Source organism: Kwoniella newhampshirensis, chromosome 6 (genome assembly GCF_039105145.1).
Source record: "Kwoniella newhampshirensis strain CBS 13917 chromosome 6, whole genome shotgun sequence".
Lineage (NCBI taxonomy): Eukaryota > Fungi > Basidiomycota > Tremellomycetes > Tremellales > Cryptococcaceae > Kwoniella > Kwoniella newhampshirensis.
Genome location: NC_089960.1, coordinates 923,878 through 940,612, shown reverse-complemented (window position 1 = coordinate 940,612; position 16,735 = coordinate 923,878). Strand labels below are relative to the sequence as shown.

Genomic DNA, 16,735 nt, shown 5'->3' with positions numbered 1-16,735 from the left:
GCTTTTGTTACCGATCAAGGGTTTGGTAGGAGATGAGGTGAACATCCAATGAATAGATTGATCGAAATAATCTAGACAGGACACGGATGGTGGAGGTAGCTTCTCGAGGGGATTAGAAAAGGTGTTGTAAGTGTTGTAATCCCATTACGAAAGCTGTTGTAATCCGCATTTTCATCACGTGATCTCCTTCCGCTCGGCTTCCAGCGAGATAACTGCGAACGGTGACGAGCAATCGGGAATGCGCCAGAGCAGCGAGTAACGCGCCAACGCTTAAATCGCATTTCCCCCAGTCTCACCTCTCGACAACTTGCTCAAACATCATCTCTCATCGATAACCCATCTGGTATCTTGGGGACTGCAGGGAACGACAGCGTGCTTGTCACCGATACGAGAAGCGACGTATCAGTGAATCCCACATTTTCGCCACCTAGCAAAACGGAGTGAACATATAGCCGATCTCGTCTCCTTTCACGTCCACCAGACTTGCACACCACTCGATTTCTGCTTTGTCGCATCTCATTGTCTGGATGATCAGCCCTCACCCGATATGAGCTCACGGCATTCACATATCCAACTGCGGCACGGTGGTCCATTCTTCGCTCCCTCGAAATCATCGCTCAGCATGTTGTTCGTCCTCAGTTTAGTGTTGGGTTTATTATTATCGCCCATGGGAGTTATAGCTGGAGACCCAGAGGTCACTGTCAATCGGATTGAGAATCTCCCTAATCGTCTATTCTACTTCGATGATACCCCCGTAAGCGCATTAGCACTCACAAGCTCATTAGCACCATGATACTCATCTTTCGCTTGGAATAGGTGGTGATGTACCATGACCCTGTACGACTTGCCGTCATGCGATCCCCGGACGAAGGCAAGACTTGGGAGGCGATTTCCGGACCCTCTGAAGGAGAAGCTGTACGTCTTGTCGAACATCCTTACAACAACGAGATGGCCTTCATCATCGGACGATACTACACCCACTGGGTGACGTACAATCGAGGAGCAAGCTGGCAGTCATTCGAAACTCCTCGGGAAGCAAGTCTGAGCGGTACGACATTGTCTTTCCATGCAGAGAGGGAAGGATGGATCTTGTTCCAGGGCGTCGCGTGTGAGGATACTGGATCAGGGAAATGGGGAGGTGGAAAAACATGTTGGGATGAGACGTTCTACACCAAAGACGCTTTCAGAACCGAGCCGCAATTACTCCTCACTCAGACCTCACAATGTCTCTTTGCAAGATCATCACCCGCTTTCGTCAACTCGCCAGAATCGTTGATCTTCTGCGTGGCATTCGATCAGAGTATGAAACCGGGAGATGGAGGAATGCACAGTTACAAGGAGAGCAGACTGTATGCGTCGGAGGACTGGTTCGCGACCAGCAAGTTTGTCGATCTGGGGATAGGAAAGAGGGCGAGAGGCGTAGTGGGACTCGGAGTCGTCAGCAAGTTCCTAGTCGCGGCTCTGAGAGTGCTGGACGACGGGAAAAGGGCCGTCGGTGGAGATCCGATGTGAGTCGTGTCGATCGACTGTCACGGGTGTCGAAGGCTGATTCGTATGTAGGCACCTCTATGTTTCTACTGATGGGTTGCAATGGCGTCAGACTAAATTTCCGCACTCAGCAATGCCGTGAGTCTACTCGAAGACATCTCTTCATGGAGACTTATGGCTGATAGCACCTCGCTTCCTTATTCCAGAGATCTCAAAGAGAAGTAAGCTGTTTTTCCTGGTGCTACGTTGAGGAAAGCCTGGACTGATTCCAGTTTGTAGTGCATATACTGTTGTAGAATCTACGACACACTCCATCGCGGTCGACATTCTGACCTCCCCCTCTGCCAACATCGGTACCCTTTTCGTGTCTTCTAGCGAAGGCACATACTTCGTGGAGGCTCTCGCGGACACGAATAGAAACGAGTACGGCATAGTCGACTTTGAGCAGCTGGTCGGGCTTGAGGTGAGATCCCTGTCTTCCCTTTGTCCTTGATCTAACAGCGTCGTAGGGCGTCGGCATCGCGAACATCGTGGCAAACCGAGAAGAAGTAGTCGGATGGGGAGAAGCCAAAAAAATCAAGAGCAAAATCACGTACGATGATGGTGAGCCCGTCGTATGTTTGGGTAGGTAAGCAGCTGACCAGACCAGGTTCGAGCTGGAGACCCCTCAAGGCGCCAGAGAAGCACCTCAACGGAGATGATTGGGCTTGCAGTAGGGACAACATTGTGAGTGTTTTGTTGTTTTGCGTTTGAATGCGGCTAAATGTCTCTGGTCAGGACACATGTTCACTTCATGTGCACTCTGTAACTGTGCCTCATAACATTGGTCGCGTCTTCTCCTCGACCGCTCCTGGTTACGTGATGGCGGTCGGTTCGGTCGGCGATAGCCTTGCTCCCTACGGTGAGCTCACAGCTTCTGCAGGTGAAATGGCGCTGATGCCATAGCAGAGGAGTGCGATACTTTCTTGTCGACCGATGCGGGGTTGAGTTGGCGTATGGTACAAGAAGGCGCTCACAAGTACGAGTTTGGAGATCAAGGCAGCATTCTTGTGATCGTTGATGACGAGGAGGCGACGGATCATGTTCATTACTCGTACGACGGAGGCGCGACTTGGTGAGTCACGGTTCAATACATGCAAGATCAATCAGTCTGATGTATCCCTCCTTTTAAGGACACAACTGGATCTAGGCGTCACCGTTCGAGGCTTAGTGTTGACTACGATACCCGATTCCACATCTCAGAAGTGAGTTGTTTTCGGCGGTACTGACCAGGATCGCTGATAGCACACCCCAGATTCATCCTTCTTGGCACCTTGCCTCGGCGTGACTCAAGCGGCGGCGGACGACACGCCATGATCTTCCTCGACTTCGCGCCGCTTCAGAACCGGCAGTGTAAAGATGCCGATTTCGAGAGATGGTACGCACGATCTGCTGATGGCAAGGAATGCCTCATGGGACATAAGCAATGGTACCAGAGGCGTAAGCTGGGCGCTCAATGCTATGTTGGACACAAATTCGAAGATCCTGTTGGTCACGAGGAAAACTGTGCTTGTACAGATGACGACTACGAGTGTGATTTCAACTATGTTCGACAAGACGGAGAGTGTGTCGCCGTCGGTCCCGAGCCTGTTCCCGCGGGGACTTGCAACAAGAAGGACGACACGTACCTTGGGTCTTCTGGGTACAGGAAGATCCCGGGAAACACATGTGAGAACCGATCAGGTCAAGCAAAAGACAGCCCTATCCAGAAGCAGTGCGCTTCGGCAAGACCAGAGAACGGGAAGGCTTCTCACGTCCTTCACGAATTCACTTCGATTATCACTCAACATCAATACTTCCCTGAATCGCAAACAATACTCCTTCAGTTGAGTGACGGTACACTTTGGCAATCGAGTAACGAGGGGTTCTCCTGGAAACAGCTCTTCGAGCAAGAGACTTTCCTGGGAGTGACAATGCACTCCTTCAGCTACGAGAGGGCATACCTTTTGACCAGTTCCCGCAAGATATATTATACTACCGATACCGGCAAATCTTGGAACGTTATCACCGCTCCCATGGATCCCAATAACCTCGGTATTCCGATTCTCGATTTCCATCCGACCAAACCCGACTGGTTGATTTATACCGGCTCCGTCGACTGCTCCAATACCTTTTCCACTTCTTGCCGGGCGGTAGCGTTCTACTCGACCGATCATGGAAGGAGATGGAAGAAGGTTGAAGAGTATGTGAGAAACTGTGCTTGGGCAAGGGATGCGAGATTGAAGATCGATGAGAGGGAGATCATTTGCGAGAGCTACAGGGACAAGAAAGGCAGTCAGACCTCGGGTGAATACAACCCGATCGAATTGATCGCTGGTCCGAACTACTATTCGAAGAAGATCAGGTTGTTCGATTCTGTTGTTGGCTTTGCGAGCTTTTCCGAGTATTTGTTGGTCGCCCAGGTGAGTGGCGTCAGCAGTCTAATAGGGTAGAAAGAGCTTCACACAGCTACAGCTACATTTCACTGACGCTGGTTCGTGCAGTTGAACGAATTAGCAGGGACTTTGACATTGCAGGTATCGCTCGATGGATATATTTTCTCTGAAGGACAATTCCCGCCCAACATGAGAATAGACAACAGGGTGAGTGCGCAGTCCGCGACAAGAAAATCCGACATACTGACTGACAACAATGCGAATTTCAGGCTTACACGTACGCTTCCTGCCTTTCGATCCTACCTGAGACGTTTACTGATGAATTGTCTACAGGATCCTTGAGAGTAGCACTGACTCGGTGTTCATCCATGTAACAATGAACCAAGCAGCCAACAAAGAGTGGGGAAGCATCTTCAAGTATGTATGAGCTCCTGTAACGCCGTCAATATTTCGATGCTGATCGTGCTTCTCAGGTCTAACTCGAATGGAACCTATTACGGCCTTGCGGTCGAATACGTGAACAGGAACAGCGCAGGATACGTGGACTTTGAGAAGGTTTGTTCGTGCTGCCGTCCAGAACGACTGAATTGACCTCTGATTCCAGATGATCGGTCTTGATGGAATCGCTGTGATCAACGTCGTGGTAAGTAGCATCCGCACTACGAGTGAAGGGGAGAATTGATAAACTGTTAATATAGGCCAACCCCAGCGAGGCAGACATTTCGGGAAAGAAGAAGATTCAGACCCGCATCACGCACAATGATGGTGAGTTTCATGTTATCAGTCGCGCAGCTTCATTCTGATGAGTCCATTTAGGCGGCTCCTGGAAGCCTCTGAATCCCCCTGGCAAGGACTCCCTCGGTCAAGAATACGACTGCAGCACGACAGTAAGTTTTTGGCGTCGAGGAACGATAACATGCTGACACGATAACCAGGCGTGTGCTCTGCAGATTCATGGATACACGGAGCGAAGGGATCCTAAAGCGACATACAGCAGCCCCTCAGCTGTAGGAGTGAGTATTTTGATCGGTCTTGCGCGGACCAACGGCTGATACTTCGACGGTAGCTCATGTTGGCAGTCGGTAATGTTGGAGAAGAGCTTGCGGCTTACACAGACTCGGATATATTCCTCACTCGAGATGGTGGATATACATGGGAAGAAGTTCACAAAGACGCTCACATGTGGGAATTTGGAGATTCTGGGTCCATCGTGGTCCTCGCCAATGACGAAGAAGCCACCGACCATGTCCTGTACACCACGGACGAGGGTCTTACGTGGAAAGAGTACGCTTTCGGTGAATCGATTCGAGTGCAAACCATCCAGACCGTTCCAGACGATACCTCTCGACGGTTCATGCTCATTGGAACCGCTCCGGGTCGGTCTGACAGGAGCGTTCTTGTCCACCTCGACTTCTCCGCTATCACGCAGACCAAGTGCGAGCTCAGTATCGAAGATCCCAATCACGACGATTTCGAGCTATGGTCCCCTAGTGAGAGTCGAGAGGATCAGTGTCTGTTCGGAAGACAGACAATGTATCACCGAAGAATCAGGGATAGGAATTGTTACGTTGGAGAAAGGGTGGTGCAGCCCATGACGATTGTCAGAAACTGTACATGTACACCGTCCGACTTCGAATGGTGAGTCGATCATAGTCAACTGGATTGGACGAAGCGAACGGAGCTGACAAAGTCTACAGCGAGTTCAATTATCGTCGTGACACATCTGGGAACTGTGTCCTGGTCGAGGGTGCGGCGGCTCTATCAATCGACACAGAATGGGAACAGTGTGACGGTTACTCCGCTTACTGGTACGAACGGACGCCGTACCGCAAAATACCCTATTCGAGCTGTGAAGGTGGTGAAAGACCTGATCGAGGGAGAAGACATGAATGCCCTGGATTGATTGGTGGATCAGCGGGGTTGAGCGGGTTGTTCTGGGGAAGTATAGCTATTCTGCCATTTGCATTTGCAGGTCTGGCAGGATGGTGGTACTACACCAAGGGAAGCAGATCTGGGTGAGTGACGTTCGCTCCTCAATGCTGACCCTCGAAAACGTGTGCGTACATATCATGCTGATGCTTATTCTGCAAATCAACAGATCAATTCGTCTCGGAGATCACAGAGCTTTTGGAGGAGACACAGCTTCAGGCGTTTTTGCAACACTTGCAAGCGTGCCGCTTTTCTTGGTTGCCATCGGGCAAGAAGGATGGGCATGGGTCACGAGAAAATTACCGTTCTTGGAGGATCTGTTCGCCAGGAGAACACCATATAGACAGGTTCCAATCGATGATGATGGTGAGTCAACTGCTCCTTGCGGGATCAGAGCCAAACCCAGGGCTTGTGGCCGAATTGGCCACCCGGATCCTATCATCTGCAATGATCAATTCTGGTAGCTTAGTGAAGCAGGCGCTGATGGTGACCGAAACGCAGCCGAGATCTTAGGAAACTACGAGGACGAGTAATGGTAATTCCTCTACGGATGGAGACACGAACGCGCAGATGTAGCTTTGATGAATGATGCAAAATGCATATTACAATGACAAATCGGCTGGTTTGTTAGACAGTACTCGCCCATTTTCTTCGCGATTACACACCTTGCTAACTCAGACGTGATCAGCTAGATTATCCTGGTCGGCGCCTGCTTCCAACCATGTTTGATGTCGTTCCACCAATTCTTTGACTATCAATTCCTCAATTTCCACTTCCCCGTCTCTCCCTTTACCACCTTGATCCTTGCCGGTCCCATCTCCAGACGAAAGGTCATCCAATCTTAACCACGTTTCTGTATATCCGTCCGAGTCCGCAGGACTCGTCAGATCCTCAGTTGAGGAAGAGCCACTTGGACCTGGATGAGCTCCATCGCCTCTGGAAGCGTTGGATTGAGTATCAAAAGTGGAGCGGTCCGGTCTCGACGAAGATGATGGTGATGATGTTGCGCGACGCTCGACGAACACGACTTCGTGTTTACGTCGATGAAGCTCGTTACCGACGACGAGCTGGTGGCCGTATCGAGAGAGTGCTGCGCGTGATTTGGGGACAAGCAGAGCTGGGTCGGTCTCGAGCTGTACGAGAGGCGCAACATGACATTTAGCTGCAAATCATACATGATTTATAGGGAAGATTGGAATGGAATGGGGAGTGGGAAAGAAAGGAGAACCATGGATGACCGACCTTGAAGCTAACGATATATCCTTCCGGTGTCCATTCCTGAACCAACGGTCTGAGCACTTTTGGCACCGAATCCATCTCCAAAGCCAACGTCCCCTTATTCGACTGGATCTTATGTTCCGCGACCTTGTCCTCTGGCAAGAAGAAGTCCGACACAGCGGCCGCGAGGTAGAACATGCCTCTCCTTCCTAACGGGGCCATGATCCCAGTGACGGAGCGTAGTAACCATAGATAATCGTTGACAGTCTGGAACTCGATCGACAGTAATGTCCCTTGGTTCTGAGCTCGATGATAAGCCTGAAGAATGGGGAGTAGAGTCGATGAATGGGAAGGAGAAACGACGATGTTGGGTGAAGAAGAAGAAGAAGAAGTCGACGATGTCGATGAAGACGATGAGGATGAGGATGAGGATGGAGCAACGATAGACAAGAGATCGAGGAATGGGTTGAGGGAATGTGAATAGTGTCGTGAGAAGGGTCGAAGTGAGTGTAGTCGATGCATGAAGATGACAGCGTAACCTTGTGACAGGAAATATTCGGCTGAAGTAGCCCCTCTCGTTCCTGCTGAGAAGTTGTCGAGGAACCGAACGCTACGAGCGACGATCGAGTCAGTCTCGTCGGTCATACATATCAGCTGAGCGATTTGGAGAGAGAGAGGTGTACTGACGTGTTCGCTTCGAGTGGGACGGTCGTACCACCGCTCTGTATCCGACAATAACACCAACAACAACAAGAAGAAGGCATCAGACTTGGTCCCTCATGACCTCTACGAGAACGTCAGGGTCCCTACTCACAGTGACCAAAACCACCTTCTTCCCTTTCACCCTCTTCCACTTGTCGACAAACTCCGACATCAACGCTGTCTTCTCCTCCAGTCCCGCAGGTGGTCTCTGAGTCTGGAAATATGATTCGGTAGAGAACGGTGCCGCATCATGTGGGCGAAGCTGAGGCTGAAGTTGATCCGAGGATGGGTGGGCCATCTTGCTCGGGCTCGTTGCGGTCGGAGATGAATCGGGATGCAGTGTTGTAAGAATGTACACGAGCAGCGACTGAAGGGTGGCTTTCTCCAACGATCAACGATGGGGTGCAGGGCGCCTTTCAGGGAGTGCGGCTCTTTGGTTGTCGAGTGGATGTAGGTCGTACTGAAATGTTATTGATTGGTATGATTGGACGGGGATGACGACGAGCAGTCAAAACGTGTTGTGAACCACCACTACTGGAATAAAGTCAAACTGGGAAATGATGATGATCGCATATCAAGGGTATATACAACCAACTTCGCAACACATATTCATTTCATCGTCACAGTCATTCATTCCCTTTTTCTCTTCATCAACTCTTCACTCGATACTCTTCACCGATCATCCCCGTGTGATACAACCATATCCATCGACCTTTGGTATCCGTCTGACCTGATAGCAGTCCGGTCTGCCGTCAAGTCATCTACGATAACCGGCACCTCTCTCTCCCTCTTCAGTTCATACCCCTCCGTACGAATCTTTCTGTCATCGTCTCACAACATTCGTATCTGCGGTCTCTAGTCAGAAAAACAGCACCGAAACATCAACAAGGAACAAGCGATCGAACTGATTTCCGATACTTGGCTGTAACGAACCATCACTCCTCCCACAATCGCACATCGCCCAGAATGGGTCTGCCACTCCTCTTGGCGCAGAGCTTGTGTATGTTCGCAGCGAGTTTCGTCGTGGGCAGTATACCACTATGGTTCAAATCTGCTACGTCAGGTGAGTGAGAGTGAGCTGTCTAGTAGCTTGGGAATGTACTATAGGCGAGACTTGTGCTTACCTGCTTCGTACGCTCATTTACTGATATCTGGAACCGATGACGTCTGCAGGTAAACGATTAAAGGCCATCTCGGTGATGGGTATGGGATTACTGGTGGGCGCAGCATTGACGATCATCATACCAGAGTGAGTGCGCCTATATGACAACAGGTATCTGCGAGTGATCGTGGTCATGACCTGTTTGTTACCTGATCAACAGTCGAAGCTGACCTGTCAATCCACCCACGCAGAGGAGTGTCCACGCTGTTCGACGCTTTGCCTTCTGACCGACAAGGTCACGACGAGACTGCGATTCATGCCATTGGGATCAGTCTGCTATTGGGCTTCGCTCTGATGTTACTGTGCGTCTGTGTCCTGGAAATCTCTTTGCTCCCTGACGCACTCATATTTCAGCGAGCTGATACGTATGTCCGCACGCCCTCATCACAGCATCGAATCCCTCACCCCTCATCCTCCTCATTCCCCTCCCCCTTCACCCTCTTCCACACCTACCGCATCCCGATCACCCTCGATCGACTCCGCTACCCGCCCATCGCCCCAACATCTCAACTCACATTCTCCCATCCTCCTCAAACATCCATCGTCTTCGCGTGAGAACAACGGCGACGGCTCGAAGAACGGTTCAGGATGCGCTACCGATGATGCGGTGCATGGGTTGAATGCGACGCTGGGCATGGTGATTCACGGGGCGGCGGATGGGATCGCTCTGGGAGCGAGTAGTTTGTCGGGTCATGGAAGTTTGAGTCTGATCGTGTTCTTGGCGGTCCTCGTACATAAAGGTGAGTGTGCGCCTTTCCATCTGTTCCCAACCACATTCGACGTACTTTGCCGCACATGGGCAGAATAGCATCCCCCAATGCATTCACAGTCTGCTGAATGAGAATTAGAAGCTGACAAATATGAATCACACTCAGGCCCAACCGCTTTAGGCTTGACCACCACCCTCCTTTCCCTCTCGCTATCGTACACCGCGATCCGACGACGACTCATCATCTTCTCATTCGCCGCTCCAGTCGGTGCGATCCTGACCTACCTCCTCGTCAGCGCTTTTGGAAGTTCCAAGATGGGAAGTGGGAAAGATGGTGACGTCGACACTTTAGGTTGGTGGACCGGAATTGCCCTATTGTTCTCTGTGAGTACGACAGTCGTTCTTCAATGTTCGTGATCCAGTCTTATATGATATTTCATAATTGCGCAGGGCGGTTCCTTCCTATACGTCGCAACTGTCATTCAGCCTCTTTCCGCAACGTCTTCAGACCAACATTCCTCCGCTCATCATTCCCACGTCGAGGAAGGTCACGATGAGGACCCGTCTACTGGAGAGCCGACATTGGGCAAATATGAGAGAGTTGGATTCTTGGCTCTAGGGATGGGAGCGCCTGTCTTGTTGAGTTGGTTGGTCGAAGATGATCATTAGTAAGCTTATCTTCGAACGTCGAACGTGCTAGGGAAGGGGAGAGCGAGCGCCGCAATCAAAGCGAAGGTTTCATTGAAGGATAACAACAATCAATACATCACTCGGTACAGGGCATCATCAAATGTAACTCTCTCTCTCATTCAGTTTGTCTGTACAATCTGTCAGGTCATGCTATGCATCAGGTGGGTATGACGTTCCTGATAAATCGGCCGAATCCGTGCATGCTCGAGGACTGGAAACAAACTATATACCTCGGATCCAACGACATCGCTTCTCGCACCCCGAACCAATTCATAAAGATACACAACCGAAATCATAGAGAGCGAAACATCTTGCGAGACTTGTGTCTGAAACGAAAATAACCAAAACGAGTGTGCGTGAGCGTTGATATACGTACGTCAGACGAGGACTGGTGAGTGACATGATGTATGAAAAGCCTGAACTCCTTCCGCCCCCTTTTCCCTTTTTCTCGTGAGAATCGAAATGAGCAACTCCCACTTGGACGTGACGTTTACTTCTCAGGCCAAGGTACACCATTCAATGCCCCTGCTTGATCCGATCTCTCAAGATCACGCATACTCCTCAAGAACCACCTGTAGGAACAGACACTCGTCAGCATGACGAACAGACGGACATCGTCACAGCAAACGTCGACTCACCCATCGGTTCTGTTCCTGATACTCGAGTAGACTGGCGGTCCAACCGGGTCTTCGTTCAGGTCAACATCCGATGTACCGACAGTCTGACCGGCAGTCTCCTTTGCCTTGTTGACCAACGTCGTCAATCCCTTCTTGACAGCTTCAGCAGGTGCAGCTACGACTGAAGCGGTAGTCTGATCCGACTGTCCAGTGTTGGGTCTACTCCCTCTTCGCGCTTGACCGGGAGTGAAAGCGTGTAGTGATCCTCCGATACTACCAAAGTTCTTCTCGTACGCTGTTTCTGATCCGTCTGTGGAGATCATTCCAGGGGAGGAGACAGCATTTCCTTCAGAGTCAAGTCGAAGATGTCCGCTGGCATTCGCTTGCGAGATATCGACGATAAGACCCTTGCTACCTGATTTGGCTGTGTTCCCTCGAGTCGCCCACCGTTGGTTCATACCTCCAAATGGATTACCCATCACATCCAATGCTCCTTTCTCGCCGAGGTCGGCGGCATCGAGCTCAGCTGCGACATCCGTAGGCATGAGAGGGTAAACTTTGTTAAGATCCATCGCGGTGTTCCTCGAGAACTCTTGGAAGCCCTTGGCCCGCAAGAGCATCGCTTGAGATTTAGTGAACAGGCTGAATGGGGTGTATACGAATGGTGCAGGAGGTTTGTCACTTTCATGACGACCGGAAGACAGACCAGGCGCTTGGACACCTGATGCTCGAGATTGTACCGGGGTGAGCCGAGCATCAGGTGCGGGGAGGACTACCTCGAGAACAACCATTTGAGCCGGCAGCTTGTCGTCGTTGTCGGAAGCAGGGATTTCTAGAATCTCAGGAGACAACTTGGCGATGTCGAGGAGTGTTGGCCAGCATCGCAAGGCGGTGGTAAGAGCTTCGATGGCGACAGCAATTGCGGCTTGGAAGTCGTACATTGTTTCATCTTCATGGGAGCGGATAGAGTTCGACCCGTCATCCGAATTCTCCGCCTTCTCAACAGCTTCGTTACACCTTCGCAGTACCTCTCCCATACTTGCATTTGCTAATTCTCGTATCCAGGTCTTCATGGTCGTGGAAAGAGGATAGCCGACGTCGGGCAGTCGATATGCAGGAATTTGGTGACGGGCGAAGTTGTAAACAAGGACATCGAGTCCACCTAGTTGAGTACCGGTGGGCCTGACACCGAAAAGACCAAGGTAGGCACCGCCACTCTGGACGACAGGTCGAGTACCTCGCTTGGCGTAAGTTTTACAAGCTGACAAGAAGACATCCATCTCCGACTTAGATACGCCGAAGTGATCGGCCATTGCCTTGGAGAAGAATCGAGTCTCGGCCATTCGGTAACCTCTCGAAGTGTAGTTGTCAACCGTGTCGACGGATCGGAGCTGATTCTTGTCGGCATTGGGTTGGTCCCAAGCTGAGGGGTGGCCGTCTCCGATTTCTCGAACGAGGAAAAGCATGACACCTTCCGAGTTGTGCATTCGAAGGGTGATACCGTGAATTGAACTTTCATCATCGTTCTTCATGCCTACCTTGCCTTCTTCCGCCTTCTTCTCTGACTTGTCCTGAGGTTCAGCCTCTCGAGTTCCAGTAGTGAGCACACGGTCGAACATCGCACCGAGTGACTCGACGGACAAGTCGAGTTGTTGGGCGAGAAGAACGGACGCCTCGACGAAACGACTTCGGAAAAGCAGTGTCTCCCATGCCGAGTTCGGTATACCACGCTCCAGTGGGCTCGCTTGTTGGAACTTGCCCTTTTGACGATCGACAACAGATTTGAGTATTCGAGGGACGAAAGGAGTGACAAGAGCCCAGTTGAAGGAAAGCTGGTATAGCCACTGGAAAGTGGGCTGCCGAGGGTCGAGCTCTCCAAGCACTCGCTGCGGTTTGTCAATGGTTGTCGCTCAATCTCACAAATATCCCACTCACTTGAAGGTCTGCGTCGGTCTGAATGACTTGCATGGGGATAGTACCGTCGTTCTTTACGAGCAACTTGCCGGTCTTGTCGAAAGAAGCGCTGGCGATAACAATGTTTCTAGCCTTATTTCTGATTTGTCGACGAGTCATTGCATCATAGAAGGCAATCGCGAAACAAATGAGCACAATCACACCGCACATGACCGAGATGACTAGGGAATGATGTTATCAGCTTGTCGCCACAACGCTCCCGGATGTGATGCACTCACTGATGGTCAATCGTGTACTTTGATCGTTACCCTCAGCATAGATTCGGGGGTCGACACCCGCTTTCGTTCTATAAGACGTACCGCCGAGACCGAGGTAATGCATACTATCAGAGTGTCAGCGGAAGAATAGCAACAACGGTCTATTTCGACTCACCCGCACACCGCGGTCGCCAAGACCAGACTACAAAGTCCTCGCTTCCACCACGAGTCTTGCCACTGCGCTCGAAGTCGGAAGAACAGGAACAGTGCTACGGTGGCAGCGACGACAGCCAGAATCAGAGCGAAGACGACCGTTACAGCCTGAGCGGTATGTGAGCTTAACAGCTGATGACGTTACGATCTGCCACACTCACGGTGTATGAAACTGCCAAGTAAGGAAGCCTGAATGAGGCAGAGTAGTGCATGAGACCGACTGAGAGGAGCCAGCATTCTGTCAGCGGTTCTTTCTCAGAAGTGAGGAGGCCCGGCTCACCTGTGAGACCCAAGAAGACACCGGCGAAACCAACACGCCAGATCTGGAATTCGAGTTCTGAACCAATGACCCAGAAGGCCATGGCGGTCGCAATAATCGGCACGAACAGGGAGAGAGTTGTCATACCCCTGTCGAACTGAACCAGCGCGCCCCTTCGTCAGTGACCGAGTACGAGCTCAAGGTGGTTGACTGCTCAGAGGAAGCGAATTGTGACTTACTCGCAGATACCAGGTCAGGTCTGGACTAGGCCTGAGTCTGACGCTGATCATACTGACGAAGTGCATACCCCAAATAGCACACGCCGCGAAGACGAGCGCTGCGAGACCGAGAAGACCGTGATTCCTCCATCCTCGAGAACTTGTTCGACGACCGAGGACGAGCAGAGTAGCGTAAGAACCGAGAATGGACACGATGATGGAGGCGACGAGGACACCGGGTTGAGGTCGAAGAGGGATAGCTTGGGATTGGTAGTATTCGGCGAGAGCCTGAGGATCTAAGATCGCAAGTCTAAGTGAGTACGCACAAGACTGCGGACAAGAAAGAACTCACTATTCCAGATATCCTGAGAAGGCCACATGATCGCTGCAGTCTAGCTTGGAGATGATGATCAGAAGGAAGAGTTGAGCGAGCTACGCTGTTGAATGGACGAGGTCAGGCAGTGAGCAAACGGTCAACGGCGAATCCACCAGGGACAGAGGTATAGACCATAAAAAGGTGTTCAATCCTTGGGAAAAGAAGTGGGTCGCGGATAGAACCCAAAAAGCAACCAATCAAGGATGGTGATCTATCAGTGGGACGAATTACAATTGAGACGAAACCCAACCCCGCAAAACGTAAAGATATCGCGGGGTGGAGATGTCAAGATGGCCAAGCAGTAGAGGAAAAGGCTGATAACGAGGCTTGGGCGAGAACAGAAGAGAGTATTGAGTATGGTTGTGAGGATGAGACGAGACAAGACGAGACATGAATGATATGAAGTTTTCCGGTTCAGAGACATGAAGGGACGGTAGAGACTGGAGGGGTGTGTTTGAGGGGGTGGGTGACGGTAGCGATTTCGACATGAGATCACGAGACATTGCCTCGAGGGCGAGGATTGGATCGAGGTCCGTGCGGGAGAAAGAAGCATTCGGCCAGGGGAAAGGGGTTGGGGAAACAAGGGGTACATCCTAGAAGGGCAGGTGTGAAAGCCCACGATGCGCACACACGCTAAATGTCATGTCCGTGCGCTGATAGGGGAGGTGTCACTACCGCCGGCCACCCTCTCGTCGGCGATGATACGACACCTGGCGACATCGTCATACGCAAGAAATCAAGGCCTGCCAACGCTGCGCAGAAGAGAATGATTTCCGATGCAGAGAGGACGTCGATGAGATGTTTAGATCTTCACTCACCTGGATCTTCTACCTCCTTCGCCGTTGTTTCGATCGGGCTTTCAAAGCTCTTGTTCGCCTCTGCTTCAAGCAGAATTTGATCCTTCGAGGACGCAGCGAGGTTTTGTCGATAGACCGATGGAGCCGTGACGAAGTGGAAGCAGATGGGATAGATGGACGATCTTGTAAACTACCAGACGTTGTGACCCAACTATCACCACTGCTATTCTGGTTCTTGGGTTCTTTGCAAATTGTATGTGACCAGTCCGCCCTTCTGCCCCGCTCTCCCTGTCTTTCATCCCTCCTAGAAGAGAGGCTATACCGGTCATCTCCCCTTTTCTCAGTTCCAAGGACCGAAATGAACACCCACACTCCGGCCCCCTGCTTCTGCTTCCTGAGTCCTATCAGCAATGAATGCACCTGGGTAGTAGAACGAGGTTCTAGCCTTGCCGTGTCAACCGAGGGGTTCCCTGGTTATCTGAACAAGGTTCTGGTTGAATTGCAGGTCATAGATGAAATTTCTGTTCCTGAGATAGAAGGTAGAGCGAAATCGTCGCGTGTGTGTAGCGCGCTTGATTTTGTGGACCTTCTGACCCATAAATTCATGTCCGAAGGTTTTCCCTTTTTTATTTGCATTATCGCACGCTGCCGAGAGAATCTCAGCATCCTGGGTACGGCTGTATCAGAAGCCACAGTTCCGATAATGATGGAAAAAAGAAAGAAAGAAAAAAACCCCAGGTAGTATTCATTCGAAAACCCGTAGAGTTAGTCCGTAAAATCCCATCATGAGATCCAGGGCTGTTTTTTTTTTTCCTTCGCACCTCGTTCATCTTCCCACCATACGAACTAACTGACTGACTTTTGCACGGTTCTCTTCTGATCGCAAACGCCTCATGACGAGTGTGGCCCACCCCTATTTCCGCCTTCCCCCTTTCACATCACCTGCTGGAACCTGTAATGTCCGTCGACGCCACTCGGACATCTATCTATCTATATGCACCCTTCTCCAATCCTTCCCCTCTGCAGGTATAGATAGAGAGAGGTTAAGCTTTAGGTGTGGGAATTCGGGAGTACTCAACGTTCACGATACAGTATTATGTATCCGAAATTCCAGACTTCCGACTTTGTTCTGCTAAACTCTCCGAACATCTCGAGAGAGGACTGCACGAGCATATGCATACTCGAGTGTCGTCAAGGAGAAGTGCAGAAAGGGCGTAGCTGTCTCCACAGGAGGTGAAGGTGATGCACGTTGATCACGGCTTCCGAGCCCATGCTGGAATTAGAATGGAACGATGGGTCTTCCTTTCCTGCATCTCTGACATTTGAGGTCCGGTGGGTCTAGGGTGATGATAATTTGAAGAGCTTTTCTCAAACCTTCTCACGCGAAAAGCAGTCGTTTCCTTTCTTCTTGGGGCAGCGATGATGCAGCACTCAAAGGTTCTGGCTAGATTTAGGCTACGGCCTGTCCGGATAGACTACTGAAGCAGCAGCCGGGGAAGTTGCAGTGACCAAAGATAGATCATCCTCAGCATATGTTCTCTGAGAGACCGTTGCCTTGATCACCAAGACCCAGCTACAGGAACATACGTCTTATTTCGACAGCATCCTCCAGGATGTATTGATCGTCTGCCATCTGCTGCTTGAGCACAGAACGTACGCTCCTTCACCAATCCCTTCGCGAAGCCCTGCACGATTCCCTCCCCTCACCGACCCTCCATATGATGACCAGAAGTAAGTGATGGGTCGCCACGTGAGCCTGACCGGGTTAGGCA

At 51.0% G+C, this 16,735-nt stretch overlaps 4 protein-coding genes across 4 annotated transcripts; 2 read left to right on the top strand and 2 right to left on the bottom strand.

Annotated features, from left to right (window-relative positions):
- Positions 1-547: 547 nt before the first annotated feature.
- IAR55_003510 (uncharacterized protein) lies at positions 548-6,364 on the top strand (the record flags this gene model as incomplete). The annotated part of the gene is made up of 23 exons (XM_066946617.1): positions 548-754; positions 817-1,508; positions 1,561-1,626; positions 1,695-1,709; positions 1,768-1,951; positions 1,998-2,091; positions 2,138-2,214; positions 2,266-2,389; positions 2,437-2,602; positions 2,661-2,732; positions 2,783-3,929; positions 4,011-4,109; positions 4,172-4,179; positions 4,236-4,319; positions 4,376-4,457; positions 4,507-4,545; positions 4,601-4,667; positions 4,719-4,789; positions 4,838-4,915; positions 4,969-5,540; positions 5,600-5,917; positions 6,001-6,197; positions 6,333-6,364. The coding sequence occupies 23 exons, from the start codon at positions 548-550 to the stop codon at positions 6,362-6,364; spliced, it is 4,491 nt and encodes a 1,496-aa protein (XP_066803009.1).
- Positions 6,365-6,505: 141 nt separating this feature from the next.
- On the bottom strand, positions 6,506-8,049 carry IAR55_003509 (uncharacterized protein; the record flags this gene model as incomplete). Its single annotated transcript, XM_066946616.1, has 4 exons — positions 6,506-6,964; positions 7,074-7,659; positions 7,737-7,771; positions 7,864-8,049. 4 exons carry the CDS (start codon positions 8,047-8,049, stop codon positions 6,506-6,508), a joined length of 1,266 nt encoding a protein of 421 aa, XP_066803008.1.
- Positions 8,050-8,717: 668 nt separating this feature from the next.
- On the top strand, positions 8,718-10,291 carry IAR55_003508 (uncharacterized protein; the record flags this gene model as incomplete). The annotated part of the gene is made up of 6 exons (XM_066946615.1): positions 8,718-8,814; positions 8,925-9,000; positions 9,105-9,215; positions 9,304-9,653; positions 9,789-10,006; positions 10,073-10,291. 6 exons carry the CDS (start codon positions 8,718-8,720, stop codon positions 10,289-10,291), a joined length of 1,071 nt encoding a protein of 356 aa, XP_066803007.1.
- A 511-nt stretch (positions 10,292-10,802) lies between these two features.
- Positions 10,803-14,170, bottom strand: IAR55_003507 (uncharacterized protein; the record flags this gene model as incomplete). The annotated part of the gene is made up of 9 exons (XM_066946614.1): positions 10,803-10,884; positions 10,951-12,815; positions 12,865-13,064; positions 13,122-13,225; positions 13,276-13,421; positions 13,475-13,533; positions 13,594-13,729; positions 13,812-14,086; positions 14,143-14,170. The coding sequence occupies 9 exons, from the start codon at positions 14,168-14,170 to the stop codon at positions 10,803-10,805; spliced, it is 2,895 nt and encodes a 964-aa protein (XP_066803006.1).
- Positions 14,171-16,735: the final 2,565 nt, after the last annotated feature.